At 62.5% G+C, this 26,707-nt stretch overlaps 1 protein-coding gene across 6 annotated transcripts in view; it reads left to right on the top strand.

Moving 5' to 3' along the window:
• LOC111146537 (maestro heat like repeat family member 1) overlaps positions 1–26,707 on the top strand; it is a 60,528-nt gene that overhangs the window by 15,412 nt on the left and 18,409 nt on the right. For 3 of the 6 annotated variants that reach the window (XM_022502111.1, XM_022502110.1, XM_022502108.1), the window contains exons 4-27: positions 3,653–3,784; positions 4,107–4,269; positions 4,434–4,532; positions 8,439–8,590; positions 9,049–9,189; positions 9,530–9,622; positions 12,942–13,020; positions 13,285–13,398; positions 16,772–16,845; positions 18,560–18,682; positions 20,953–21,060; positions 21,333–21,477; positions 21,626–21,666; positions 21,943–22,084; positions 22,402–22,454; positions 22,918–23,025; positions 23,343–23,462; positions 23,628–23,750; positions 24,451–24,597; positions 24,676–24,702; positions 25,653–25,775; positions 25,931–26,010; positions 26,155–26,266; positions 26,351–26,446. In XM_022502111.1, the coding sequence (XP_022357819.1) occupies positions 3,653–3,784; positions 4,107–4,269; positions 4,434–4,532; positions 8,439–8,590; positions 9,049–9,189; positions 9,530–9,622; positions 12,942–13,020; positions 13,285–13,398; positions 16,772–16,845; positions 18,560–18,682; positions 20,953–21,060; positions 21,333–21,477; positions 21,626–21,666; positions 21,943–22,084; positions 22,402–22,454; positions 22,918–23,025; positions 23,343–23,462; positions 23,628–23,750; positions 24,451–24,597; positions 24,676–24,702; positions 25,653–25,775; positions 25,931–26,010; positions 26,155–26,266; positions 26,351–26,446 (2,595 nt within the window). The remainder of the gene's footprint in view (positions 1–3,652; positions 3,785–4,106; positions 4,270–4,433; positions 4,533–8,438; positions 8,591–9,048; positions 9,190–9,529; positions 9,623–12,941; positions 13,021–13,284; positions 13,399–16,771; positions 16,846–18,559; positions 18,683–20,952; positions 21,061–21,332; positions 21,478–21,625; positions 21,667–21,942; positions 22,085–22,401; positions 22,455–22,917; positions 23,026–23,342; positions 23,463–23,627; positions 23,751–24,450; positions 24,598–24,675; positions 24,703–25,652; positions 25,776–25,930; positions 26,011–26,154; positions 26,267–26,350; positions 26,447–26,707) is intronic. The other 3 variants (XM_022502113.1, XM_022502109.1, XM_022502114.1) reach the window with 3 other exon arrangements.

Raw genomic sequence — 26,707 nt, 5'->3', positions numbered from 1 at the left:
GGGGCCGGCCGTGATGTGCTGAATTAGCGTCTGATGGGACCGCAGATTGGGGCCACCCCGGCCGCTTGAGGGGCTGGCCAAGGAGCGCTTACTGAGGGGAGCTACAGGAGCCCTTGTTAGTTTTAGTAATTCGTTGCAAAATTTAAGTGGGCTTCATGCTTGTCATTTTCTAGCTCACTTATGATTTTATCCCACTTCTAGCCTTTCGGTTTCTTTAACCAACTTAAAAATAAAAATCTTCACCCATATTTGCATATTTGCGGTAAACGTGCGCTCAGTGGGCAGCTCTGTCCCGTGGAAGCGTGCTCCTCTCCGGGCACCTCTGCCCCCCAAAGGCCGCTCCAGGGTCTGCCGCTCCTGTGCTCCATCCCAGCCGGGCTTCATGGGGCCCCTCCCTGGAGGGAGCGCGGGCAGAGTGCGCACGGGGGCGCTCAGGCAGGGGCGGGGAGCGACTGCGGGAACAGAGGCAAAAATCGCCATCCGGGTCTGTCGCGCTTACTCGGACAAGAGCAGACTTGGGCTTGTCCCAGCTCCGGAGGCCGGGAGTCCCAGGTCACCGTGCTGGCAGCTCCCATGTGTGGCGGGGACCCACTTCTTGGTGTACAGACCTCCATCTCCTCACCATGTCCTCACACGGCAGAGGGGAGTGGGGGCTTTCTGGGGTCTCTTCAGAAGGCACTGATTCCCCCCGTGGGGCTCCACCCTCGTGACCTACTCACCGCCCGAAGTCCCTGCTCCCGCTGCCGTCCTCGGGGCTCGGTTCCCTCACAGGCATTCCAGGGGCCCGTCGCAAGCAGTAGAGAAGCCCAACTTGCCGGTAGTGACTGAAGCTTTCCTTCTCTTCGTTCTGCTTCTTCGGGCTGGTTTCAACGTCGTGTGCTCCCATCTGGTTTCCTCTAGAATCTCATCCTAGGGACGCCTGGGTGGCTCAGTTGGTTAAGCAGCTGCCTTCGGCTCAGGTCGTGATCCCAGCGTCCTGGGATCGAGTCCCACATCGGGCTCCTTGCTCGGCGGGGAGCCTGCTTCTCCCTCTGCCTCTGCCTACCACTCTGTCTGCCTGTGCTCATGCTCTCTCTCTCTCTCGAACAAATAAATAAATAAAATCTTTAAAAAAAAAAAAATAGAATCTCATCCTAACATAAGGGGCTCGTAACCAGCCACTCGTCAGCTCGCTCCAGGTCTCCCCGCGGACGCCGCGTGAGGCCGCAGCAGGCAAGCCCAGGCGTGGCGTGGCTCCCGTCCCTCCGGGCCCCTTGGCTCAAACCGCGTGAACCCGCCTCCCCCGTGAGAAGTGGAGTGGATTCTCTGGTCACGGAAGGGCCTTGAGAGCCCGACGTCAGAACACAAAGCCGCAGCGGCCGCTGCCCCAGCCAGAAGGGGTTGCCCGTGGGCTGTTAGTCCGCCGGGACGGTCCCAGTCTGCCGGAGGGGGCAGCTTTGGCATCTCAGGTCAGGGCCTTAGGTGGCTGCGGGGCTCACCCCGTGCCCTGGGACCACCCGTGCCCAGGCCCAGCCTACACATGGCCCGGGTGGCCGGGTTGGTCTCTTTAGCAGGTGTGGTCCGTTGGGGGGAAGGGACAGAACAGTGGGTTCTCTGGCAACCTGCCACACGACTGTCGAGCCGGAAGTCTCACACACGCCCACTCTGGGCCCGGATCGGCAGCCGGCGAGTCCCGTGCGCTGTCCCCGTCTGTCCCGCTCGGTTCCTACTGCACTCGGATGACAGAGGGGCTGTGGTGGTTTTTTTTTCTGTGTGTGTTTTTTTTTTTAAAGATTTTATTTATTTATTTGACAGAGGGAGAGAGATCAAAAGTAGGCAGAGAGGCAGGCAGAGAGAGAGGAGGAAGCAGGCTCCCTGCTGAGCAGAGAGCCCGACATGGGCTCAATCCCAGGACCCTGGGATCACGAACCGAGCTGAAGGCAGAGGCTTAACCCACTGAGCCACCCAGGCGCCCCGGGGCTGTGGTTTTATCCCTGTGCGCGCAGGGCCTGCGGAGGCCTGACGGAAAACCTCTGTGGGAAGCCGACAAGTCTCACTCTGCCGTGAGTGGTGCTCTGCCGGTTGGACTTCCCAGAGCAATGGAAAATGGGGGGGGGGGGACCTACATTTTCTTTAAAAATAAGCCGCTGTTGTAGTCTCTGTCAAAATCCCAATGACGTTTTTTTGCAGAAATAGGAAAAGCCATCGTAAAATTCCTGTGGAATCTCAGGGGACCCAGGATAGCCGAACAGTGTTAAAAAAGAGCAAAGCCGGGAGCTCACGCTTCTTGACCTTAGAACCTGCTACAGAGCCACTGGAGTCAGACAGGGCGGTGGAAATGGGCGTAGAGACAGACACGTAGATGAGCAGAATAGGACTGAGAGCCCAGGAGTAAAGCCTCATGTGTGGTCGGATGCAAGGGAAGAAAACAAAAAACTAGTGCTTTCCCCCTGGGACTCTAGGGCAGCTCGTGTGATCTGTTCGTGTATATAGAGATGTTTCTGATGCGTTGGCTCTTTTCAGGAGCAAAAGTCTTGTCCATTCCTGGGGCCTACCCTGGGAGGGAGCTTGCGCTCCGGACTGAGCAACGGCCCTGTCGGCCGTGGGCCCTGCTTTCCTAGGCTCCTCCAGCCCGAGGCATCTCTCTACCTTGCCACTTTGTCTCTGGTCCCGCAAGCTCAGTCCTGTCCCAGCGAGGGCCCGGGTACCACCCACTGCACAGAGTGCCCCCACCCGCCACTGGGATGCTGCATTCCTGGGGGCTGGGGAGTCCTCGGGAAAGGCCAGTCTGGGTCTTCCCTGCCCCCAGCAAGTGTCTTGCCCTCTCCTCCAGACTCTGAGCGCCTGGGGGCTCCTGGCTGGATGGAGTCTTCCACATGGCTGGGCTGGGCTCGTCTCCGCAGCTCTGTCATCACAGTAGGGTGTCTGGGCTTCCTTGCCTGGCCCTCCCCCCGGGCCCCACCTGCAGCTTTGCCATCAGCACACGTCCTCAGTCTGGGCGAGGATGAGCGCCCGGTGGCGTCGCCGCTGCGAGGTGCAGACGTGGACTGTGTCTGGGCCGGTGGCAGGGCTTGTGCAGGGTCCGCCCGGAGCAGAGGAGAAGCCCCAGTGGTGGCTGGGGGCGGCCCCCGGGGCACAGGGGCGGGGCGGCACCATCATCTCCCATGTTAGTCTCAGGACCCTTGGGTGTATTTGCCAGTTTGGGGAGGGCCGTGACAGACGAGGCTCCCTGGGTGGGAAGGGCCCCAGAGTGAGGAGAGGGCCCTCGGGTGGGAGGGCCAGCCAAGTGGTCTCTGACAGGTGCTCCCTGGGACCCCGGAGGATGCCTGGTGACAGAGACCTCTGCCGTGATGGGGCGTCCCGGGGCAGTGCAGCCTCTGGCCGGGAGATCCTGGCCACAGCGGGGAGGGCTGTCGTCACCCCCCGTGAGTCTCGCACAGAGCTCTCCTGGCGCTGCTGACAGTCAGGTGCCCCGAGTCCCTTTCGTGGTCCTTGCTGGGCGAGGCGCTAAGGCGCTGGGTGCACGAGGCGTGGTCGGGCGTGCTCCTTTCTGCCCTGCTGGGGCGGCCGCTTTTGTCCTGAGGAGCTCTCCAGAGAAAGCAGGAGGTGTCAGCAGGGTGCCTGGGTGCTGGGCTCGCCTTCCAGAACCTTCCTCCCTGGTCTCTCTGCTCAGCTGGCACACCCTTACCGGACGATGATCCTGAGGGCCATGGAGGTGGTTGTGAGCAGCCACATCGGTGAGCTGGACAAGGCCAAGGCCAGGGCTGTCACCCTCCTGGCTTCCAGCGAGATGACCAGGGCGAAGGTATGACTGCACCTGCGTGGCTTGGGGTGGGAAGCTGCTTCCCTGGAACTCTATACCAGGCGCACCAGGCATGCGGTCGCCCGTGACTAGGGGCGGCAGTCGAAGCAGAGAGCAAAATTCCTAAACTCTCAGGGCAGCTGTGGGGGCAGGGGGGCCTGCATCCCAGTTTTTGGGGATGCTGCTGGGCTCCGCACAGGGCCTGGCACCCAGTGCCGGCTCCTTGCGGTGGGAGTGGCAGGTGCTTGTTGGCCTCTCCTGGGCGGGGGAGGGGGGTCCTGTGTCCTTCGTGAGCTCAGGGCGTCAGTGCACATTTGGGGGGCAGGACTTGGTCTGTGACTGGCAGCGGGCCGCCAGTGACGTCCTGGTGGCCGTCGGAAAGCGGTTCGTCGGCACGGTGATGGAGGAGCTGCTGAGCAAGTTCCAGCCCGGGGCCCTGCCCCACTGCTCCGTCGTGCAGACCCTCGCCAACCTCGCAGCCTCCAATGGTAGGTGCCGCTTGGCCCGCCTCCGCCTGCATCCCGGAGCCTGTCGGAAGGGCCTCTGCACCACCTGGCCCAGGCCCCCTCTGCCTCTCCGGTGGGGCGCGGGGAGGCCAGGCCAGATGAGGCGGGGGTGGCGGGTACCCCCTCACGCACCCCCCCTTGTGCAGTGTTCGGCATGGTGCCCTTCCTGACGTCCATCCTGAGTACCATGCTGCCCATGCTGGGCATGGCCAAGCACGACGCAACGAGGGTGGCGTTCTGCTGCGGTAAGATGGGGTCTCTGAAGGCGGGCGAGGCCTCCGGGGAGGGGCTGGGAGCAGCCTGCCCCCCACCCCCAGCCTTTGTGGAGGGTCGTGAGTCCTCTGGGCTCCAGGAGGAGGGCAGGGCACCGGCGGGTGCCCGCAGGCGTGCGGGTAGAGCCTCGGCCTCTGCCTCTGGCTGCTGGTGGGGACCGCTCTACCTCACTGGCAGGTCCCTGAGGCCCGGACCCTTGTGGGGGCACGGGGAGAGCCCTCTCCAGAGCCGCAGGCGCTTCCCGCTCTTCTCCCTGCTCAGTGCTGGACCCCTCGGAGAGCGGTCTTCACTCCGCTCCCACCTCCTCTGTCTGCTGCCCTCGCGGGGCTGGGCGGGGGCTGGGCGTCCCTCCACAGCCGCAGCACAGCCGTACCCTGCGGCTTCCTCAGGAGCCCTGCCGGCTCTGGCACCGGGAGGAGGGCTGGGAGCGCCGGTTCAGCCCAGACCCTCAGAACAGGACTCTGGTTAGGAGGGTTCCGGACATGGCAGGGGCTGGTGACGGGGTAGAGTCAGGGGCCACCTGGAGCTCAGCGGAGGGGTTGCTGGCTCTTTGCCGGCCGGCCTTGTCCTGCTATGGCCACTTGCTGCCCTGTGGGTGGGCTGGAGCCTGGGGAGCTGCCAGCCTGTGTGCACCCGGGGACTTTCGAAGCAAGGGGCTAGAGCTTTGAGCCCTAGCCCACCCTGCTCACAGTGGCTTTGGGTCCTGGGTCCCAGGATGGGGCTCCAGCTTCTGCCACCCTCCTTGTGGCCCCTTGTTCACATCTCACTTGCCCCTGCCGTGGCCTCCTTCCTGCCTTCTCCTCGGTTCCTCCCGCGGCACAGGATGCCAGACTCCTGGGTCGTATACGGAAGCTCTCCTTGACGCGGTTCTGGCTGAAAAGACAGCTTGTGACAGGATCCCGGGGTTAGTGGAGCCGGGATCTCCCACTGAGTGGGGACGCGGAGCAGGACACAGAAGGGACAGGCCGTGTGGGGTGTGGGGGCATGAGTCCCCGGTATATACTTAGAGGTGTGGAAGACAAGGCAGGGCGTTGGGAGGCCATCTGGGATGGGCGCATCCAGGCTGAGAGGGAGGGGAGAAGAGCCCCAGGACACAGCCACCGTCCGCCCCACGCAGCTCCTCGGAAGGGCGCAGTGGTCTGCAGCCGCCCGACTGGAACAGGAGGCTGACCTGCGGTGACGAAGCCCTGATCCCTTCCCCGTGGTAGTTTTTACTCCGTGTCTTCTCTCGCATGTGAAGCGGGCCGGTTTCACCAGCAGACTCAGCCGTAGGACGTCCCCATAGCAGGCTGCGGGCCTCCTGTCCTGGCGGGCTGGCCTGTGTCCCCTGAGGACGATGGTCCTGGGCCAAGCACAGGACCTGTACACGCTCGAAGGCCCTCACTGGTTGAGTTCCTCAGACCCTTGGGTCGGGGGCGGGAAGAGCTGGGATGCGCAGAGAGGGAGCTGGTGTTCCCCAGAGGCCGCGTGTTTGAGGGGCCCGGCTGTCCCGTGGCCCTGACAGCCAGATTAGTGCCCGCGGGGACATGAGAGGGGAGGGGAAAGCTGGTGAGAAAGGAAAGGCGCCACTAACCCCTCGGGGAGGCGGGAGCGGGGAGCAGAGCGCGTTGCCAGGGAGCCCAGCTGTGCTTTCCGGGGTGACAGACACAGTGACAGGGTAACCAGAGATGGAAGAGGAGGCGGAGGAAATCCCCAGAAAACAGCAAAAATGCAAACACACGGAAAGTAGAGAAGGGAGGACCAGCGTGATGTCGTGTCCAAGCAGACCCCGTCGGAAGAGCGCACGGGGCGAGTGGCGAGTGGGCGCGGGGGCTGCCCAGGCGCGGCCCGGGGCGGAGCTGCCAGGCGGCAGGGCCCTCCGGCACCCACACCAAGAAGCTTTGTGGGGCGGCCCCTCCCCCACGCAGAGGAGGGTGCCGTGCACCGTGGACTTGCTCCCTGCCCAGAGGCCATGTGCAGGGCCCCGTCCACGGCCAGAGGAGGCCCTAGACGCGGGCGGGAGGTGCAGGAGGCGCAGGCTGGCGCGGCGCGGGACGGCTGCCTTCCCCTGGGGAGGCAGTGTGGAAAGCTGCAGACCCGTCACGCCTGAGAGAAAGGTCCGCCCCAGTGCTTGCTTCTGGAGGAAAGGAAATCGAGGTTGGGGAGGGCATAGGAGAATGGCTGTGCGACCTTCGTGTGTGTGTGTGTGTGTGTGTGTGTGTGGGACAGGTAAAACCTAGTAACAAAGCGGGGAGGTTGATTTCTGCTTCTGGGAACAGTGGTCTGTCACCCTGAAAAACCTCGCTACAAAATGCTAAGAAATGCCGGTCAGCCTGACGACCGTCCTGATGATGGAGCTCAGAGAGGCGAGAGCATCGGGGGGACAGGACGGGAGCGGGCTCTGGCCCCACTCCACGTGGCCAGCAGCCGTGCGGCAGGTGGGGGCGCGTCTGCCTGGGACAGACCCTCCAGAAACCCGTGATGACACAGAAGGGCTCCAGGACATGGTTTTCTCCTGAAGTTTTTTTATTTTTTAAAATGTTTTATTTACTTGAGAGAGGGAGAGAGGGCACACAAGCAGGGGGAGTGGGAGAGGGAGATGCAGACTCCCTGCTGAGCACAGAGCCTGGACTTGGGGCTCGGTCCCAGGACCCCAAGATCATGACCTGAACCGAAGGCAGATGCTTAACGACTGAGCCAGCCAGGTGCCCCTCTTCTGAAATTTCTTTAAATTCTCTTTCTTGGGAACTCAACTGATGGCCCTTGTGTACACCGAAGGGTCGGGCTCATTCTTTGTTGGACTGGGGAGCCCACACTGGGAAGTTAGCCGTGCAAGTCGGCCACGTGAGAGCTGGGCTGGACAGGCTAGCGGGTCTGCCGGGTGAGGTGGCAGATCCCCGGGGGTCGCCTCCGAGGGGGCCTCACAGGCTGGTGCGGTGCCCTCCCCATGAGGCCTGGGAGTCATCGGCCCTCCTGGCCACTGCCCGGCTGCTCGACTACCCAGCCCTTAGCAGGGCCACACGGAGCGGGGCTACATGACGGGGCCCTCGCTCGGCCTTCCCTTGACCCAACGTCAGCCCTTGCTGACCACTCCTAGGCCTTCGTCTCTGCCTGGACTTGCCCGCCTGGATGTCCATGAGCGCAGTCACCGTGGGAGGCGCGGCACGCTGCCCCCGGCCCGCCCCACCCCAGCCTGGGCCCTGCGACCCCGGCAGAGTGAGCGGCACTTGTGGCCATCTGGGAGGGGTGGGAGGGCACGGCGCCTCTGCCTTTTGCCTTACAGCCGGCTGCCGTGGGCCGGACGCTGTGAACCGAGGCCGTCCGGCACTGGTTGGTACCTGTGTGGGTTTCCCAGAGCCGCTGTGACATAGTTCCCCAAATTAGGGCGCTTCAGTGAGAGAAATGGGGGCGCCGGTTGGTTCTGTTGGTGGAGCGTGTGACTCTTGGTCTCAGGGTTCTGAGTTCCAGCCCTACATTGGGTGTAGGAATTACTTAAAAATAAAATCTTTAAAAGAAAAGTAAAAAGATAAAAGTATTCTGTCATGGTTCTGGAGGCCAGAGTGCGAGATAGCTGTCGCCAGGGTGGGTTTCTTCGGGGCTCAGAGGCTCTGCTCCCTGGCCCCCCGCCCCCGACCAGCGTCTGGTCTGTGCCCTGCTGCCACCCCGCTGTCTCCTCTCTGTGTCTCTGTGTCTGTGTGTTCTCGTCTAGGGACACAGTCACGTACGATTCAGGGCCCACCATACCCCGCCTCGATCGCAGCTTAAGCAGTCGTGTCTGCAGAGAGCTGCTTGATTCCGGGAGGACGAGGGTGTGGCCGCTGTGCTGGGGGGGCCTTGCAGGTGGCTGGGGGCGCTGTTGTCAGGGTAACTGGCGCCCTCACCCCTCACCCCTGCGACAGCTCTGCAGCACTTCAGCGAGAGCATTCTGGAGTACCTGGCCGACCTGGACCAAGCCCCGGACCCCACGGTCAGGAAGGACACCTTTGCCACCGACATGCTCAGTGCCTACGACATCCTCTTCACCCACTGGCTGCAGAGCCGCGAAGCCAAGGTGGCCCTCGTCAGTGTGTCCGGAGCCCGTGGTCCCCTTGCTGGCCACCTCCCCCACCGGCGGGTCCTGGGCTGCTGTCCACACAGGCTTCTAGTCCCTTCTGTGTCCTGCCCTCGGCTCGGGGTGGGGGTTGCATTGGGGAGTGGGGGTGCCCTGTGCAGGGTCCCTACGGAATACGGCTTAATTCCTGCCTTCCTACCCCTCTCTGCCTGGACGCGGCTCATTGCCGGGGTTGGGGGGGGTGGACTCCTTCACGGCCTCCCTCCCTGGCCACTGTCCAGACCCTGGCTGTGTGTGGTCACGCTGACCTCTTTGCCTCTGCACCCCTTTCGGACCCCTAGTCGTGCGGTCACTGGCTTTCCTCACTTCTGGCCCTGGGTTCTTGGTGGAGGGGCCTTTGCCTCTTCCCCCCTTGGGTCAGTGCTTTGACCCGAGCGGCATGGTGCTCTCGCTCTCAGCTCCGGCTTGCTGTGCTGGAGGCCCTGGGCCCCATGAGCCACCTGCTGCCTGGCGAGAAGCTGGAGGAGCAGCTGCCCAAGCTCCTGCCCGGGGTCCTGGCCCTCTACAAGAAGCACGCGGAGACCGTCCATGTGTCCAAGGTGCGTACCTGCACGCCGTGGCCTGGGCGGAGCTCTGTCCCGGGGACTGGGCCCCACCTGGCTGGGACAGGAGGGTGTAGGCACCTGGGAAGGGCGGCTCAGAGTGCTGTTGGAGGCGGTGGTGGGTAGGGCCCAGTCACACTTGTCGCTGCCCTGCCCTGCCCAGGGGTCCTTCACCTCGACTATGCCCGCCTGTCCCGAGACTTGCCCTCCTCTCTTAATTCTTGACTTGGACGTAGGTCTCCCTTACCTGGGCCCTGGAGTGGGGTCTTTGTGGCCAGGAGGTGGGGCTGGGGGCTTGAAGTAGGACCGACGGCTCTTGTCCTCTGTGTCTGAGCAGAGCCTGGGCCAGATCCTTGAGGCCGCGGTGAGCGTGGGCAGCCGCACGCTGGAGCCACAGCTGGACTCACTCCTGGCCGCCCTGCATGCTCAGGTAGGGTGCACGGGACGGGAGTGGGGAGGGGGGCGCCTGTGGCTGCACAGGCTGGGGCTCCACAGGGAGGGTGCAGGGGGGCACCCTGGGGACGGGGCTGGTAGGACGGGGCAGTTCCTGGTGCTGCCTGTGGCCGGGTCTTGGGTGCAGATGCCTGCTAAGGCGTGCAGGGGGCAAGAGGGGTCCAGCCTGGCAGCACTGAAGTTGGGGCGTTGCCTGGGCCATGGGTGTGACCCCAGGGATGAAGCTCCTCCCCGGCAGGAGTGGGCGGAAGGCGGGAGAGAGGCCGGAGATGGCCCGGGGGCATCTGCCCTGGCTGTGGGCCACTGGCCATGGAGAGGGGAGGGGTCCTGAAAAATAGCGGGGCTGGGCTCCTGTGGGCCATGAGCTGTGCAGCCCTCTCTCTAGGTCAGAGGAGAGGTGTGGAGGTCCCAGGAACAGAGGCGGGTGGGTGGAGTGGTAGGTAGTCCTTTCCACAGACTCTCCGAAAGAGGAAAGAGGGGCATAAAACGTGAGAGAGAGGAGGGGGCGGGCATGGGCCTTCTTCCTGCTCTGCGGCCCTGCGGCTCCTCCCACGGCACCTGGAACACAGGCCTAGCCCCACGTGGTCTGCCCAGCCAGGGCAGGGAGGGCTGCAGTAGAGAAATTGAACAAAGGTAATGAACTTGAAAAATGGTGAAATGGATAGATTCCTGAAGAAATGAAAACGTCAAACTTGGCAGAAGAACGAAAACCCAACTAACCCAGCAAGTGGAGATCGTCTCCCAAGGCCTCCCGAACCCAGCACACGCCGGGCCCTCAGGCTCTAAGGCTGGGCTCTGCCCGACTCCTAACTGCCGTCCCATAAACGTGGGTTGGAAGACCAGGCAGATTCAGAGCTGCCTGAGGGAGTAAAGTCAGTGCCACGCAGGGGACTGCAAGTCTGTGGTTTGAGGCACACATTCGAGCTAATGGATCCCACGCTCTCCTCCCAAGACAGGAGGGACGGATAAGCTGTCAGGATGCTCCCTCTCGGAAAGCGATTGGGGAGGAGAGCCCAGTACCTTGGCTGACGCAGAAAAAGCTTCTGTGGATGTTCAGCATGACCACTGAAAGTCCGCGATGAAGCTTCTTGAATCCTCAGAGCTCCTGCGCCACGCCCCAGCATACTGCCTCGGGACTGGGACACAGGCACTCTCCCTTAGGATCAGAGCAGGACCCCTGCACCACCGTTGGTGGAGCCTGGAGCCAGTTTCGACAGCGAGAAACAGAAATGTGGGGCGGGAGGCTTCGTGGACCGTCGCCCCGCCTCCCCGCCGAGTCCCTGGCCCTGCTTTGTTTCTCCCCGTGACGCCCACCGCCTTCTAAACCTACGGGGCGCCTGACTGCCTGCCGCTCGCCGCACTGCCGCTGCCGTGGAGGCCACGGCACGACGGTGGGGTGTTGTCTGTTTCCACGGCGGCATCTCTGCCCCTGGCGCCCCACCTGTCACTCGTAAGCTCTCAGTATTTGTCTGGGGACGAGCGGTTCCCTCCTCGAGACATCCACTCGTGTCCGAACAGAGTCAGTACGCGGACATTAGGACCTGGGACCACCTTTGCTCCTCAGCTAGTGACAGGGTGGCCCGCTAGACAGCGGCCAAAACGCGCTGCAGGCCGTAGCAGGAGCGTGGTGCACAGTGTCCTAGAGCTGAGGTCACCAAGAGTGTCCAAAATCCCTGCGGAGAACAAGTTAACTGCTCCGAAAACCTCACGGTGAGAAGAGGGACCGCGGCACCACACTGGCCGCAGAGCAGGGGCGCGTGGAGGGGGAGACGGGTGTGGAGGCCCCGCAGTGGAGGCCCCGCAGCGGACGCGATGGCGTTTCCTCTTGCCTCGCAGCTGCCTGTTCATGTGTTCTGTTCTGCTGGGTTTTCGGTTCCCGTACCGACCAGCCCTGCGTCCTGCGTGTCCTTCCTGCTCCTGCTTTGTCTGTGGTCCTGTGGTTCTGTTCGGGATGGACTCTGCCACCAAAATTATCTCATGTTTCCGTGTCGTGTACCCGTCTTCTCTGTTGTGCCGTGGGTTTGGTTAGAGTTAGAAAAGCCTTTTGAATTCTGCAAGTCGTTTTCCACATCTTCCTAGCACCCAATATACTTTTATTGTTTAATCCGCCTGGACCTTATCTTGGGAAACCGTGAGCGAGAGTCCGTCTCCTCTCCAGAGGCCTGCGCGGGCATTAGTTACCTCTCGCCGTGGACCTAGTTGTTCCGAAACTTGGCGCCTTCCCATGGCAGCCGGTGGTTACTCCGCAGCCACTGTCGGTGCAGGATCTGGGCATGGCTCAGCCGCGAGGTTCTGGTTCAGGGTCTCGTGTGAGGACAGTGAAGGCTCGGCCAGGGCTGGGGGCTCTGCCTCCACCAGGCTGGCAGCCTTGCTTCCAGCTCAGTGGCTCTCCCCAGGGCTGCTTGCCCGTCCTCACGACCTGGCCGCTGGCTTCCCCCAGAGGGAGAGTCTGCTGTGGTGCCTTTGATGCCCCGATGCCTTTCTGTACAGTGGGAAAAGCAAGGAGCTCCCTGGGAGGCTGGGCCACTGCCTGCCCCTTGCCCACATCCCCCAGCTGTCTGAATGCCAGGAGGGTCCAGCACGGGGCAGAGCCCGCGGTCCTGGGGTCTCGCTCTGTGCTGTTGCGCACCGTCCCGCTCCTGCCTTGAGGTTGGGCTGTGCTGAAGACTTCCTGCTGGTCCTTCTGCATGGAGGCCCTGTGGGCGTCCTTTGCCATGAGCCTGACCCGGGGCAGGAGCGGAGTGCCGCTGCAGAGCCCAGCCCCAGGTGACTGCAGGGGGCAGGGGTGGAGGACCCTAGAGACACAGCTACCAGCAGCTTCAGTTTTAACGAGTGCAGCAACTTTTTGTTTAATTTTTTTTACAATTTTGAATGAATCAGCACTAGGTGTTTCGGTTTCCGGTGCTTTTTATACTCTAGAGATCAGTGCCCAAAGGAGGTGTGACGCTGGCTCCTGGCTCCTGGCGGGAAGGAGCCAGGCCTCAGCTCCCCTGACGCACAGGGGCCAGCCGTGTGTCTGCTGTCCCCGCAACCAGCCGCAGGGGCGGAGGCTCAGGTCCCTGAAGCAGCCTCGGATCTCGGGTGCGCGCGTCTGTGTCGCCCCAAGAGGGTGCTGGAGTGACCGACGCCCGCAGGCTCCGATGCCTGCTGTGCGGCAGGCAGAAGGCACGGGCCTGGACAGCCCCTTGGGGCCCCGCGAGTGCAGGAGCGCGTGCCCTTCCCGCCCGTCGGCGCGGCCCTGGGAAGGCAGCAGCTTTCCTCCGTGACTGGTGTCTGTCTTCTGTCCCTTGGAGCAGATCTGCGTGCCCGTGGAGTCGTCCAGCCCCCTGGTGGTGAGCAACCAAAAGGAGGTGCTGCGCTGCTTCACCGTGCTGGGTAAGCCGTCTGCGGCGGCGTCTGCTCCCCAGGGCGCCTGGGCGCCGCCTGTGTGTGGGAGGCGGCTTTGCTCAGGGCTTGGAGCGGAGGAGCTTTCTGTGCCCACCTGTCCCTGGGCCTGTGTGTAGCTCCGGAGCCTCACCGTGGAGGCCTGGCTGGGCTGCAGCCCCCGCGTCCATCCTCCGTGGCCTGGGTTTGCACACGCCGATGCGCGGCAGGGAGCGGAGATGATTACTAACCCTTTTCGGATGTTGCTTCCTGCAGCCCGCTGTGCACCTGACCGCTTACTGGCCTTCCTGCTGCCCAAGCTCGATGCCAGCAACGAGAGGACCCGCGTGGGCACCCTGCAGGTGGTGAGGCACGTCATCAACTCAGCGGGTGAGTGTCCGGCGGGGGCGGGGCCTGAAAACGGCAGGTGCTGTCCATCTTTCAGATGAAAGGAACACCTTGCTCTTTTTTTTTTTTTTTTAAAGATTTCATTTATTTGAGGGAGTGCGAGCGAGCACGGCTAGGGAGAGGGACAGACAGATTGCCCACTTGGCATGGAGGCCGACCCAGGGCTCGATCCCATGACCCTGAGATCGTGACCTGTGCTGAAACCAAGAGTCGGACGCTCGACCGACTGAGCACCCAGGCGCCCCTTACTCTGATTCTTTTTTTTTTTTTTTAAGATTTTATTCATTTGTCAGAGAGAAAGAGCACAAGCAGGGGGAGGAGCGGAGGGAGAAGCAGGCTCCCCACTGAGCAGGGAACCCCAGTGTGGGGCTCCATCCCAGGACCCTGGGATCATTACCTGAGCCGAAGGCTGACCCTTAACCGACTGAGCCCCCAGGCGTCCCCCTTTCTCAGGCTCTTAAAAAAAATTTCCCTATTTCCTATTTTGCAAAATTCCAAACTCCGAAAAATACCTTTCTGTGTGGCAGCAAATGCCCATCGTAGACGTTTGCCTTCGATGGGTGGCTGGGACACCGGGCCCCTGCGCCCCTTCCCCGGGCCAGACGTCCCCTGCCAGCCCCTGGCCTGATGGCTCAGACATGTCCCGTGTCACCTGTCCTGGCTACCCTGGGGGGCCCAGTCAAAGAGACCTGTCTCTCAGGTGTGGGCCCCTGGGAAGGGTGCAGCTGGCCGTCGGGCAGAACACCTGTTAGCCTGCACATGTCTCTGACCCCCTCAGACGGAAGGCTCCAGGCTTCTGCTTCTGAGACCCACGGAGCCAGCAGTGGGCTCGCTCTGTGTCCTTGCCAGCTCTGGTCAGTCTCACTTCAGCCATTGTGGTCGACACACACCACATCCCGCTCTGGTTTGTTTTGGTTATTTTAAAGATTTACTTATTTTAGAGAGCACACGGAAGCGGGGGGAGGGGCAGCGGGAGAGGGAGAGAGACACCCCTCACTGAGTGTGAGGTCTGACTCGGGCTCAGTCTGCGACCTCAAGTTCACGACCTGAGCCGGAACCGAGAGTCAGACGCTTGACCGACTGGGCTCCCCGCACGCCCCTCGTTTTGGTTTTTATAAAAGTAAAGCATGTACTTAGTTCGGCTTACGGCAAGAAACTTGGTTCTAGCTTGCTGATCTATCAGAAGTCCGGAAAATGCGCCTTTTCCAGTGACAGCCGCATCTCATTCCTGTTCTCTTCCCCTGTGCTGAGACCTGCGGGACACTCAGCGTCGTGTGGCGCTGGGGTGAAGGGCCCGTGGGTGACGCAGCCTGTCTGCGGGCGGGACGGCGTAGACCAGAGCCCCTCTCCCCACTTCAGGCCTCACTGATCCCAGGAGCTGCAGTGCCCCTCTGCTGGCTGTGTCCCCCCCCCCCAGTGCCAGCTGTGTCCCCCCACATCCCTGTGCTGGCTGTGTCTGTGGCCCTGTTCACGCCCTGGGCACCTGCGGAAAGGCCCCATCACGGTCTGATTTGTAGGTGAGGGTAGTAAGGCTTCGCGTTAGCATGAACGGCAGGTGTGGTATGCACAACCCAGCTTCGGGTGAGCCGGGGCCCTGCTCTTTCTAGAAGTTCTCAAATTTTGAGTTAAAATATTATGAGTAAGAAGTTGGGGCCATGATTAGATTCCTTTGAACCGTGACCCAGGACGCCTTTCTTGTGTGGGTGGGCACTGCCGTGCCCGCCGGGTCGGCCACACAAAGGAGGCTCTTGCTTCTTCCTTCCTTCCCTTGTCTCACTGGCCTCGAGCTTTGGGCCTGGTCACCAAAAACTGGTGACAGTCTGAGTTTCCGTATAAGTGATTCGGTCTGTTTGCCTCAATGCCCAAAGGATGTGTATTTTTTTATTTTAAATCCAGAAATTTTATTGGCTATGTTGGCTGTTCTGGGGGTGATATTTTTCCCAGATCTGTCAAGTGCCTTTTCAGTATGTAGTTTCAAATCTTATTTTGCCTCAGGATTTTTTTTTTAATATTTTATTTATTTATTTGACAGACAGAGATCACAAGTAGGCAGAGAGGCAGGCAGAGAGAGAGAGAGGAGGAAGCAGGCTCCCCGCCGAGCAGAGAGCCCGATGCGGGACTCGATCTCAGGACCCCGGGATCATGACCCGAGCCGAAGGCAGAGGCTTAACCCACTGAGCCACCCAGGTGCCCCTGCCTCAGGATTTTTATTTTTGTTATTTTTTTAAGATTTTACTTATTGGGGCACCTGGGTGGCTCAGTGGGTTAAGCCTCTGCCTTCGGCTCAGGTCATGGTCTCAGGGTCCTGGGATCGAGTCCCGCATCGGGCTCTCAGCTCAGCAGGACGCCTGCTTCTCCCTCTCCCACTCCCCCTGCTTGTGGTCCCTCTCTCACTGTGTCTTCTATCAATAAATAGATAAAATCTTTAAAAAAATATATTTTATTTATTAGAGAGAGAGAGTAAGAGAGAGTAGAAGCAGGGGGAGCACCCCTAGGGTGCCTGGCGGGCTCAGTCGGAGGAGCACGCAGCTCTTGATCTCGGGCTTGTGGGTTCGAGCCCCACATTGGACATAGAGATGCCTTAAAAATGAAATCTTTAGGGGCACCTGGGTAGCTCTGTGGGTTGAGGCCTCTGCCTTCGGCTCAGGTCATGGTCCCAGGGTCCTGGGATTGAGCCCCGCATCGGGCTCTCTGCTCAGCGGGGAGCCTGCTTCCCCCCACCCCTGCCTGCCTCTCTGCCTACTTGTGATCTCTGCCTGTCAAATAAATAAATAAAATCTTAAAAAAAAAATGAAATCTTTAAAAAACTAAAGTGCCCTCCCACCGTGTGCCTTGAAGGGTCCCTGTGCTGTGGACACTTGTGTCTATGTCCTTGTTCTTGTTGGTCTCAGGGCCACTTCCTGACGGCTACCTTCAGTCCCCACTTTCCTGTCAGGAGACAAAGGCTAACCTTGCTGGCCGTCCGGTGGGAGAGGGTCCTCGGAGCAGCAGCATCAGCACAACTGGGAATATGTGGAAAGTGCCCACGTGTACCTGCTGACAGGCCTGCCGGGACTGGGGTGCTGGTGGACGCCCCCCAAACCTGGTTCTGCCTGACTTAGGACACTCTCGTACCTGTTGCCCTAAATTATCTACCGTCCAGCTTCTTCTTGGGCAAAATAATGTTATTTGGGAAAAAAGTCACTTGTCCCCCAAGGGAAGTGGGAGGGCTTTGCTGAAGTGCCGTCCCCTCCCCCTGCTGAGGACCAGGCTGCGACCAGACCCTGGCGATGGGGCACTGGGCCTCATTGGGGTGGATGGGCCAGCCAGCCTCGGTCCTGGCGGGGAGACTGAGCTGGCCGTTCGTTTCTTGCAGCTTCTCAGATGGAAGTTAAGAAGCCCTTTATTCTGTCCTCCATGAGGCTTCCTCTTCTGGACACCAACACCAAGGTAGATGGTGGGGTCAGCCCGAGCTCCGCTGGGAGCAGCGGCAGGAGGTGTGGCTGGGCTGGGGCGGGAAGTCCTCATTGACTCAGCCCGACCTGGACATCAGAGGGAGGATGCAGGCGTGGGTGCTGCTGAGCCGTCAGCCAGGACTCCCACACCCTACTCCTTACACAGTTAACCGCATGGGAAGGGAGGCAGGGGTCCCTGAGACCCCGTGGGGTCCGCCGATTCGCTCCACGGGCTCCCAGAACTTACGAGAGCGGTTAGGCTCCCGGTTAGGCTCATCGCAAGGAAAGGACGCAGACCGCCCTCAGCCAGGGGCAGCGGCGCGCGGGCAGGGCCCAGGAGGGTCCACACCGCCCTCTCCCTGTGGAGTCTCGAGCAGCGCGCGCTCTCCCTGCCCGAAGTGCCAGCTCGCACTAGTGCTGTTGGCCGGGGAAGCCCCCGCCTCGCCGTCCAGGGTCTTCGTCCGGCTCCCGTCACGCTGACCTGGTTGTCTTCCTGCGTGGCCGACCTCCGTCTCCAGCCCCTCGGGAGCCCAGGCTGACACCGTGTGGCCCAGAGCCCCGGGGAAACAGGACACGAGACTCGGCCCGTCCCAGCAGCCAAGGACAGGGTTGACCCTACTGACCCTTACTGGGGCCCCGTAATCAGGCAGGCCTGCTCACTCCCAGGTGGCGGGGTCCCCCTGCCCGGCCCCGGGGGGCTGCTGCAGACTTGACGCTCACCCTAGGTAGCCTGCTCTTTGGGCCCTTCCATGAGAGTTTTGAAAACTACTGACGTGGACCCCCAGGCACTGAAGCCACATCTGTTGCAGGCCCCACGCACAGCCCCCAGATTCCCTCCTGGTGCTGTTGTTCGGGACACCTCTGAAGGGCCGCCCCACGTGCCAAGGACAGCGCTAGTGGCCGGGCGCACTCTGCCGGAGCACCCACTGTGCGACCGCATTGCTTGCCCCGATCTACCCCCCCCCACAGTCACTCAGGGCGCACACGTGATGGGGGATGGCACGGAGCTGAGTGGCCAAGGAGGCTGGGGCAGTGACATTCGCCCCGAGGTCCAAAGGAGAGAGGCCTTTTGAGGAAGGATCTCAGGGGTGGGGGGCATTGGGCTGGCGTCTGTGCCTGTGGCTCAAGGGGAAGCCCTAGGGTGTGTGGGAGGCGCCAGCTCTGGGGGAGGGGTTTTTGGCCTTGGTGACATGGCTGTGCCTTTGAGCCACCAGGTGGGGCCATTAAGTGGGGCTGGACGGTAGGCTCAGCTCCCAGGGGGGTTGTGGCAACAGGGGCTGATTCAGGGTCCTTGTGCTGGAGGGGGCGGTGGAGCCGGGGGTAGGGCCCGTGAGAGGTGCCAGCCCTGAGAGCAGCAGTCCTGCAGCTGGAGGTGGGGCGAGCGTGGGGCAGAGGGGACGGCACATCGGGAGCCAGAGGAGCAACAAGTCTCACGCCCAGGGAGGGAGGGAGGTGTGGGGGCAGGAGGAAAAGGGACCTTCTGCTGAGGCCATGACAGCCATGTGTGCAGCTGAGGGGCTGGGTGCGGCACAGGTGCCGAGGAGGGCCGGGTGTAGGTGCACTGCAGGTGCGTGTGGCACAGATGTGGGTGCAGGAACAGGTGCAGGCAGAGGAAAGGGCAAGATGCCCTTATCCCAACTGGGCTGTCACGGCACTGTCCAGGGCTCTCCCCCCGAGGCCCCTCCCTGACCTCCCTCGGTCCCGGGCAGGTGAAACGGGCCGTGGTACAGGTGATCAGTGCCATGGCCCACCACGGCTACTTGGAGCAGCCCGGAGGAGAGGCGATGGTGGAGTACATTGTGCAGCAGTGTGCATTGCCCCCCGAGACGGAGGTAAGGGGGTGTCCCCCACCTATCCGCTCTGGGGCTCAGGAGCTGTCGGCCTTCTGGGAGGCCGTGTGCCCATCAGAACCTGCACAGTCCCAGCTGGGGGCGGGGGGGTCTCAGCCCGTGCGCTAAGCACCTCTCTGCTTTGTGCGGTGGGGCCTCCCTCCCTCAGCTCCCAAGGCTCCGCAGAGAGAGGCAGAACACATACCTGGTTCTCTCTGGGGCTTTTCTGTTGAAAAAGTTACTAAGCAAATCCAAGTTTCTTCTTGAGGGAGAGCAAAGTAGATGGCAGAAACGCAGGCATGACTGGGTGGTCTGTCCCCGTGTCCTGGCCTTGAGCCTGCCCTGGGCCTGGTCTCTCAGGCCCAAGTCAGCTCAGAGCTGCGTGAACCCCGAGGGGAGCTCTGCGTTTGGGCGGAAGCACTGGAGTCCAGCCAGAGCAAGAGGACGCTGCTCCCTTGCTTCGAGAGCTGCTCTGTGGGCCCTGGGAAGGGCCAGCTCGGCACTGTTCCCAGGCCTCGGGTGGCCAGGTCTCCCCCTGCTCCGGCCCGCTTCAGCCTCCACATGTTCACAGCCGCTCCGGGGCCTTTGGGCTTATGCTGGAGAGAATCAAGGTCTGTTTTAGTCTGTTACTCCCCGGTTTTGGGGCATTTGAAGATTTCTTTTAGGATATTAAAATTTTTCTAGGTGATTAGTTTTTCATGGCCATCGTGGACTTGTAATTTTATTGTGTTGTCTTCTGTGAATCTGGCCAGGTTTATTCCTGCCTTTAAGAATTTGTTGAGAGGGGCACCTGGGGGGCTCAGTCGTTAAGCCTCTGCCTTTGCCTCAGGTCCTGATCCCAGAGTCCTGGGATCGAGCCCCACGTCGGGCTCCCTGCTCTGCGGGAAGCCTGCTTCTCCCTCCGCCGTTCCCCCTGCTTGTGTTCCCTCTCTCGCTGTCTCTGTCAAATAAACAAAAAAGTCTTATTAAAAAAATAGAGAGAGAGGGGCGCCTGGGTGGCTCAGTGGGTTGAGCCTCTGCCTTCAGCTCGGGTCGTGGTCTTGGGTCCTGGGCTGGAGCCCTGCATCGGGCTCTCTGCTCAGCGGGAAACCTGCTTCCCCCTCTCTCTGCCTGCCTCTCTGCCTGCTTGTGATCTCTCTCTCTGTCAAATAAGTAAAATAAAATCTTAAAAACAAAGAGCTTGTTGAGGAGGTGCCCGGCTGGCTCGGTCAGTGGCGCGGGCAACTCTTAATCTCAGGGCTGTGAGTTCAGGCCCCATGTGGGGTGCAGAAATGCCTTAAATAAATGAAATTGTTTAAAAAACTGTTGACCAGGGACGCCTGGGTGGCTCAGTTGGTTAAGCAGCTGCCTTCGGCTCAGGTCATGATCCCGGCGTCCTGGGATCGAGTCCCACATCGGGCTCCTTGCTCATCAGGGAGCCTGCTTCTCCCTCTGCCTCTGCCTGCCATTCTGTCTGCCTGTGCTTGCTCTCTCTCCCTCTCTCTCTCTGACAAATAGTTAAATAAAATATTAAAAAAAAAAAAAAAAAATTTAAAAAACTGTTGACCTAACAGATGATCAGGCTCTCAGAGTTGTTCGTACTTGTGCGGGACGAAGCTCAGAGCGTTTTGTAAAAGTTGCTATTCAAGGTCTAAACATGTCTCTTCTCTCTACTTGACCTTTGATCGCTCCGGGAGAGGTGGGGGGTCTCGGACACTCATTGCATTTTGGCCATTTCTCTCTGGTGTTCAGCGTTTGCGTTTCGGTATCTCAGAGCGTGAGTGGGAGGCTCAGACAGAACATGTGGCCAGCAGGGTCAGTGTTTTGCAAGGGACCGTCCTAGGGAGGCGGGTGAGGACGCAGTGTCGGCGGAGAAGCCGTCCGCCGCCTGAGGCTGCGGGAGCTCTGGCCCGTTCTGGCGAGAACGTGGCGGTTTGCCCGGGTGACCGTCATTGCCGCTCGGGCACGCCTGTGTCTGTGGACGTCAGCATGGCCACAGCTGAGGATAAAGCGATTTCTTACAGAGTCTGTGGCGGGCAGGGAAGGCTCACGGTCTCTGTTGTCCTGGAGGCTGGAACTGAGCCAGCTGGGCCCATTTCCTTGGGCGCTGCCAGTGCCCAGTGTGTTACCTGCCCGTGGCGGACAGGTGTCCCCTATGGCAGCTGGGCTGGGTCTGCCCTGTTTGTGTGCTGGCTACGTCCCCACCGCCCAGAGCCCACAACAGTGCAGGATTTGAGAGCAGAGCAGTACCGTCCCAGGCACGCTCCTGCCTCTCCGCCCCCCCCCCCCACCAGCTGCAGAAGCTGGGTCCCGACAGCGAGGACCTCACAGCGGACAGTGTGCGGGCCATCAGCATCAGCACCCTCTACCTGGTCAGCACCACCGTGGACAGGATGAGCGACGTGAGTGCGTGCCTGCCCTGCGGCCTGTGCCTAGGCTCGCCCGGACGGCTGGCCACCCGCCCTGGGCACCTGACCGACCGCTGCCCTCCCACCTCGTGGCCCAGCGACTCTTGAACTCCGGGGTGGGCAAGCTGCAGGGGCAGGGCTCCTCTCTGGGCCACCTCCCCAAACATCCCCAAGCCCCTGCAGAGCCTGGGGGAGCCCCTGGCTGCGTTTGCCCCTGCAGCCTGCACTCCTGAGGTGCGGCACACAGACCAGGGCTCTGCTCCCAGGTCCTCTGGCCCTACCTGCTGACCTTCCTCACCCCTGTGCGCTTCACCGGGGCGCTGACCCCGCTCTGCAGGAGCCTCGTGCACCTGGCCCAGAAGAGGCAGGAGGTGGGAGCCGAGGCCTTCCTCATCCAGTCCAACAGCAACGGTGCGCCCTGCTCCCCACCACCTTCTCCTCACCCCCGATCTAGCCCTCGAGCCCTGCCCTCCGAAGTCCCTGCACCCCACGGGGCGGTCAGGGCCTGGGGCTCTGGGCGCAGGCAGCCTGCTGAGCATGCCTCCCACCTCCTTTCCAGTGACCCTCCCTTCACCCTACGCCATCACAGCGAGACTCCTGGTGAGCATCGCGCAGCATGCCGTGCTGGCCCTGTCCCCTCCCCGAGCCAGCATAGCTCCCCGGGAGACTCAGGGAGGGAGTGGGCTCACCCTCGGTCCCTGTGTCCCTGGCCTCACACTGTCTCGCAGTGGGGCCGGTCGGGCGCACCCCGTGGGGCTTGGGGGAGCTGTGTCCCGGAGCCCTCCTCACCTCCCTGCCATGGGGTGGCCTTGCGGGGCTCACGTGGGGCGCGGTAGGCCCTGGAGCGCCTGGAGCTCCTGCCTGCACTTCCATCAGACAGTGTCCTCCCAGCCCTACATGGGGGACGGCCGCGGGGCCGCCTCTCTGCGCCTCTTGAACGCCCTGCATCGTAGCATCCACCCTCTGCTGGGGCAACGTTGGGCGACCACCATCCCCCCGTTGCTGGAGCACCTGGATGGTGAGGCTCCGGGCCGTGGGGGGGGGCCCTCCACCTCTGACCCCATGTGGGCCAGTTTGCGTCCCGGTTGGCTTTTGGGGACCAGAGTTTGTTAAGTTGGCAGAAGCGGCCTCCCCTGAGTTTCAAGGACATGGGGCTGGAAAGGTATCCCTGCTGGGTCACCCAGGAGGGTCTGGGCTGTGGGAGCTGCTCGGCTGTCCCAGACAAAGGATGTGGCCTCTCTGGAAGGTGCTGGGCAGGGACCTGGGCCTGGGTGTCTGAATTCCGCCCCTACTTGCTGGGATGGGCCAGGCTGACCGCGTGACCGGTCCTTGCAGAATTTACCGAAGAAACCCTGTCCCAGAAGGAGTGGGAGGAAAAGCTGCTTGCGGTGAGAGCGGGGAGACAAGGGTGCGGCCTGCGTCTGCCGTGCAGGGCTGTCGCGGGCGGGACAGCTTGGGGCAGGGGATGCTAGTGGGAGGCCGCCCCTCTAGGGTCATGACGCCTGCCTTGACCTCACAGGGCTGGGGTGGGGCGGCTGGTGGGTGTCTCTGGGGCGAGGACTGTCTGCCGCCCTCACGCACTGCTCAACCTGATGGGACGGGCCGCCCTGTCCCAGGGGCTCCGAGCTTCTGCCCGGAAGGCTTCTGTCCTGCCTCTGCAAGGCCAGTGCGCCTTCGGCCGCACAGGGCTGCTCTGCAGAGGCTCAAGGCTGTCGGCTGACCATGTGGAGCTGTGGCACGGGACCACCCAGGGTCGCTGCATGTGGCGCCCCCGAGCCTCAGTTCCCTCCCCAGCCAGCCCGGTGAAGGGCTGTGTTCCTGGCCCCTCACTGCCGTAGCTCCTGCCCACAGTTCCTTCGGGACACTCTGGCTGTCGTGTCTGACAACACGTGGATTTGCCAGCTGAGCCTGGAGATGTGCAGGCAGCTGCCTTGCTACAACGGGCTGCCCCAGGAGAAGGTTTGAAGAGCAGGGGTGCCCCGGGGGAAGGGCTTCTGGGCGTGGCCCTTAGGCTCCCCAGTTCCTGTGCCTTAACTCTGGGGGGGCCTTTCTGCCTGAACATGTCTCCAGTGGCCTGCGGGCCTGACAGAGCCCCCGCGGGCTGGCTGGGAGATGCAGGAGCCCATTTTCCACTCCTCTTGCTCCTCAAGTCGCCGCCCAGAACTCACCGGGTCTTCACGGTGGCCACTGCCCTGGGCTCTGGCAGCCCCAGCCGCGTCCGGTTGGCCTCCTGCCCTCGGGCTCCGGCGCAGCTGTGCCCCTCCGCTCTCTTGCAGAACTTCCTGTACAAGTGCGTGGGAACCGCGCTGGGGGCCGCCTCGAGCAAGGACGTGGTGAGGAAGCAGCTGCGGGAGCTGCTGGAGACGGCTGGACACCAGGAGGAGGCCGAGCGCGAGGTGACTGCTGTGCTTCCCAGGAGGCCCCGCCGGCCCTGCTCGGCACGTGCGTGTGTGCTCACGCGTGCGAGGCTGTGCCTCTCGGGCTGTGTGTGTGTGTGAGCACCATGTTCCTTCCCGGCCCTGTCCTCGCCCAGGTGTGAGCACACCTGTGTGCCTCCTCAGGGCCTCGCCTGCTGCTTTGGGATCTGCGCCATCTCTCACCTGGATGACGTCCTGGCCCAGCTGGGGGACTTCATGAGGTCGGATGTGTTCAGAAAATCCACGGGCATTTTCAACATTTTCAAGGTACAGGGATCGGGGTGGCAGCTAGGAGAGCGTCTCAGGCGGGACTGGCCTGGGCTTGTGTCTTGGCCGTGATTTGCCTGGCGGCTGGGCGTTCCGGAGCTCCCTGGGCTCAGGGTACCCTGCAGGTTGAGGGTGGCACGGGGAGGTGGCATCTGGTCCACACTTCCTTGTGTAGGGGGGCGCTCCTAGCTGGTGACAAGAGGCGGGCAGCCCTCTGCTAGCCACGGACTCTGATGGGGCTGCCGTTGCTGCCGTGTGTCCTCTGCCCGCTGGGGTCTGTGGCGGCTGCCTTCTGGGCAAGCGTGACTCAGGAGGCACGGAGCACGGCCACCCCCACGCCAGTCCTTGTGGCCAGGTTTCCTGTCTCCGGGGGCCCATTGTAATTTTAGAATCTGTGGGGCCCCAAGGATGGAGGGTTCCAGTGCAGCCACTGGAGAGAGGACGGGGACCCAACTCTGGTCCTTTCCCTTCTGCCACATGGTCCCCAGTGGGCCTGAGCCCAGCCTGCCTGTCCTGTTCTGCTGTCCCTGCCAGAGGAACTCTGGGGGGTCAGGTGGCGCCATCCACCCCTCAGCGACGACTCTGATGTTGTTGGCCAGCCCCTCCCTTCTTCCAGAGGGACCGGGGAGTCTGATCGCGAGGCTTCCTGCGGGGACCGAGGGCTCTGCCTGAGGCCCTGCCCACTCCCCTGGCTCCTTAGGAGCGCAGCGAGAACGAGCTGGAGAAGCTGAAAGGCACCGTGATCCTGTGCTACGGGCACGTGGCGGCGCGGGCCCCCCGGGAGCTGGTGCTGCCCAAGGTGGAGTCAGACCTCCTGCCGAACATGTTCCGCTACTTCAGCACCAAGGTGAGTGCCCCGCACACCGCCTGCCGGGGGCCGCCGAGGGGGCCGCGCGTGTTAATCCCTTTCACTTTCGTCGTTCAGGTTCTGGGAATAAAGGTAGAGACCAAGGTACAGTGTGTGGGAGCTCAGTGCGGGCTCTGCCTCTTCTCTCTTCTCGGGGCGGGGCTGGCCGTGAGCTTCAGGGACGGAAGCCAGGGGGACAGGCCCCGGGACTCCCTGCTCCCAGTCCGCAGGCAGAGCTTTCCGGAGCCCGGCCCCACTGTCTGTGGAGCATCTGCTCCTCTTGCGGCCCGGACGGGGACCCAGGAGTTAGCGCCCCGGCCTGGGCCTGGATGGTGGGTGGACAGAAGGGTGGCCATCTGAGCGGCTGGGCGGCAGGCCCGCAGGCTGGGGCTCTGCTCCCTGACGCTCACGGGGCTCACCTCTCGGTGAGTTCTAAAGCCAGTGGCGACGGTCAGACTCTCTGGCCTCACTAACACGCCTGCTCTCTGGGACTGCTGGCACTAACCTGTCACACCTCCGAAGCAGCAGTCGGGCTTCTCCCTCGAAGAACGGGCCCTCTTGGATCTCCTGGGGCTGGCTGGGGCTAGGGTATTCTGACGGTCGTTTCTTCTTCTGGCCCTTCATGTCCCCAGGACAGCACCCCTGCACCCCCTTTCCTGACCATCCCCAGAGGCTGAGTTGGTAGGACAGGCGGGGGCAGGCTCTCTCTGCAGGGGCTCTGCTTGGGCGCACTCCCTCCCCTCCCAGCTTGACAGACCCCTGTGGGGGATGCAGAGCACGCTGTCGGCCCTGGCCGGGTAGAGAGCTGGGGGCCGCAGGGGCTCTGTCCCAGCCCCCCCGATCCGTGTGGCTTTGGTTGAAAGCTGGAGGAGTACAGGCTGAGCTCCCTCAGGAGGAGCGAGTGGGGCTGTGGACGGAGGGGAGGGCCTGTGGTCCGGCCTGTGCTGTCGTGAGCGCCCACCGTGCTGTGTGCAGCCCCGAGGGCCCCCACGTCGGGGCAGAACCTTGCTGTGGGGCGTGCGTCGGCGGCCTCCTGCAGCCCAGCGTCCTTCCAGGACCCAGCTCTGAAGCTGTGTCTGGTCCAGAGCATGTGCATGGCCAGCCAGGCCATCTGCAGCAATGCCCAGGCCGGCCCCTTCCACTTCTCCCGGAAGCCGGAATTGGTGGCACAGATGATGGTGAGCGCTGGCCGGAGCCGGCCTGGGGCCTGGGGAGGGCAGTGAGGGACCCAGCCCCCACTCAGCACAGCCTGAGAACCCCACACCAGGCCGACCGCTGACCAGGGGAAAGCAGGGGCTTGGACCAGGGCTGAGTCACGGGCCTGGCCCCCCAGGAGTTTATCAAGGCAGAGCCCCCGGACTCCCTGAGGTCGCCCCTCCGGAAGAAGGCCATGCTCGCCTGCACTTACCTGGTGTATCCTTCTCTCTGGGTGCTGGGGGGGGCTTCGGAGGGGGCCATCTGTTCCCATGCTCTCTAGACAAGGGGTGCGGCTGCAGGGCGGGATGCGGGGCGGGGCGCGGGGCTGGAGAGGCCTCCGGCCCTTAACTGCGGGTTTAGCTCCTTGGAGCCGGCGCTGGAGGAGCAGGTGCGGGCCGATCTGGTGCGTCACTGTCTGCACAGCGTCCTGTCCGTGCTGCCCGATCCCGAGGGGGAGCGCGACCACCAGGAGGTACTGCCCTGCATCTGGGGGGCCGGGACAGGCTGCTGAGCAGGGCAGGGTCACTGGTGTGGCTGGCCACCCATCTCTTCCTAGTCCCTGTACCTGGACACCATGCACGCCCTTGAGGATTTGCTCACCAGCCTCCTTCGGCGGGATATGACCCCCCAGGGCCTGCAGATCATGGTGGAGGTGTGCAGTGGGAGTGCACTGCCTGGGTGGGGGGGGGCGCGTGGGGGGGGCGGGCACCCCACCTGGCAGCCAGCCCCTTGCCTGCTTCTCCTGGTTCTCCCTGCCACGGGGGCCCTGGGGAGTTCTGTGCTCTCTGCAAGTGTGTGGTGTCGGGGGCGGGTCTTGAGTTGGGGGCAGCACCCCTCCTTCGTGGGCAGGTGTGCAGATGGGCTGAGCCCAGATGGGAGCCTGTACTCCCCTGCCCTCCATTGCATGGCACTG

The sequence above is a fragment of the Enhydra lutris genome, unplaced genomic scaffold (assembly GCF_002288905.1).
Source record: "Enhydra lutris kenyoni isolate GAN:26980312 unplaced genomic scaffold, ASM228890v2 scaffoldscaffold14, whole genome shotgun sequence".
In the NCBI taxonomy this organism is placed as follows: domain Eukaryota; kingdom Metazoa; phylum Chordata; class Mammalia; order Carnivora; family Mustelidae; genus Enhydra; species Enhydra lutris.
Note: the sequence above shows the minus strand (reverse complement) of the source record. Positions and strands in the feature narration are given on the sequence as shown.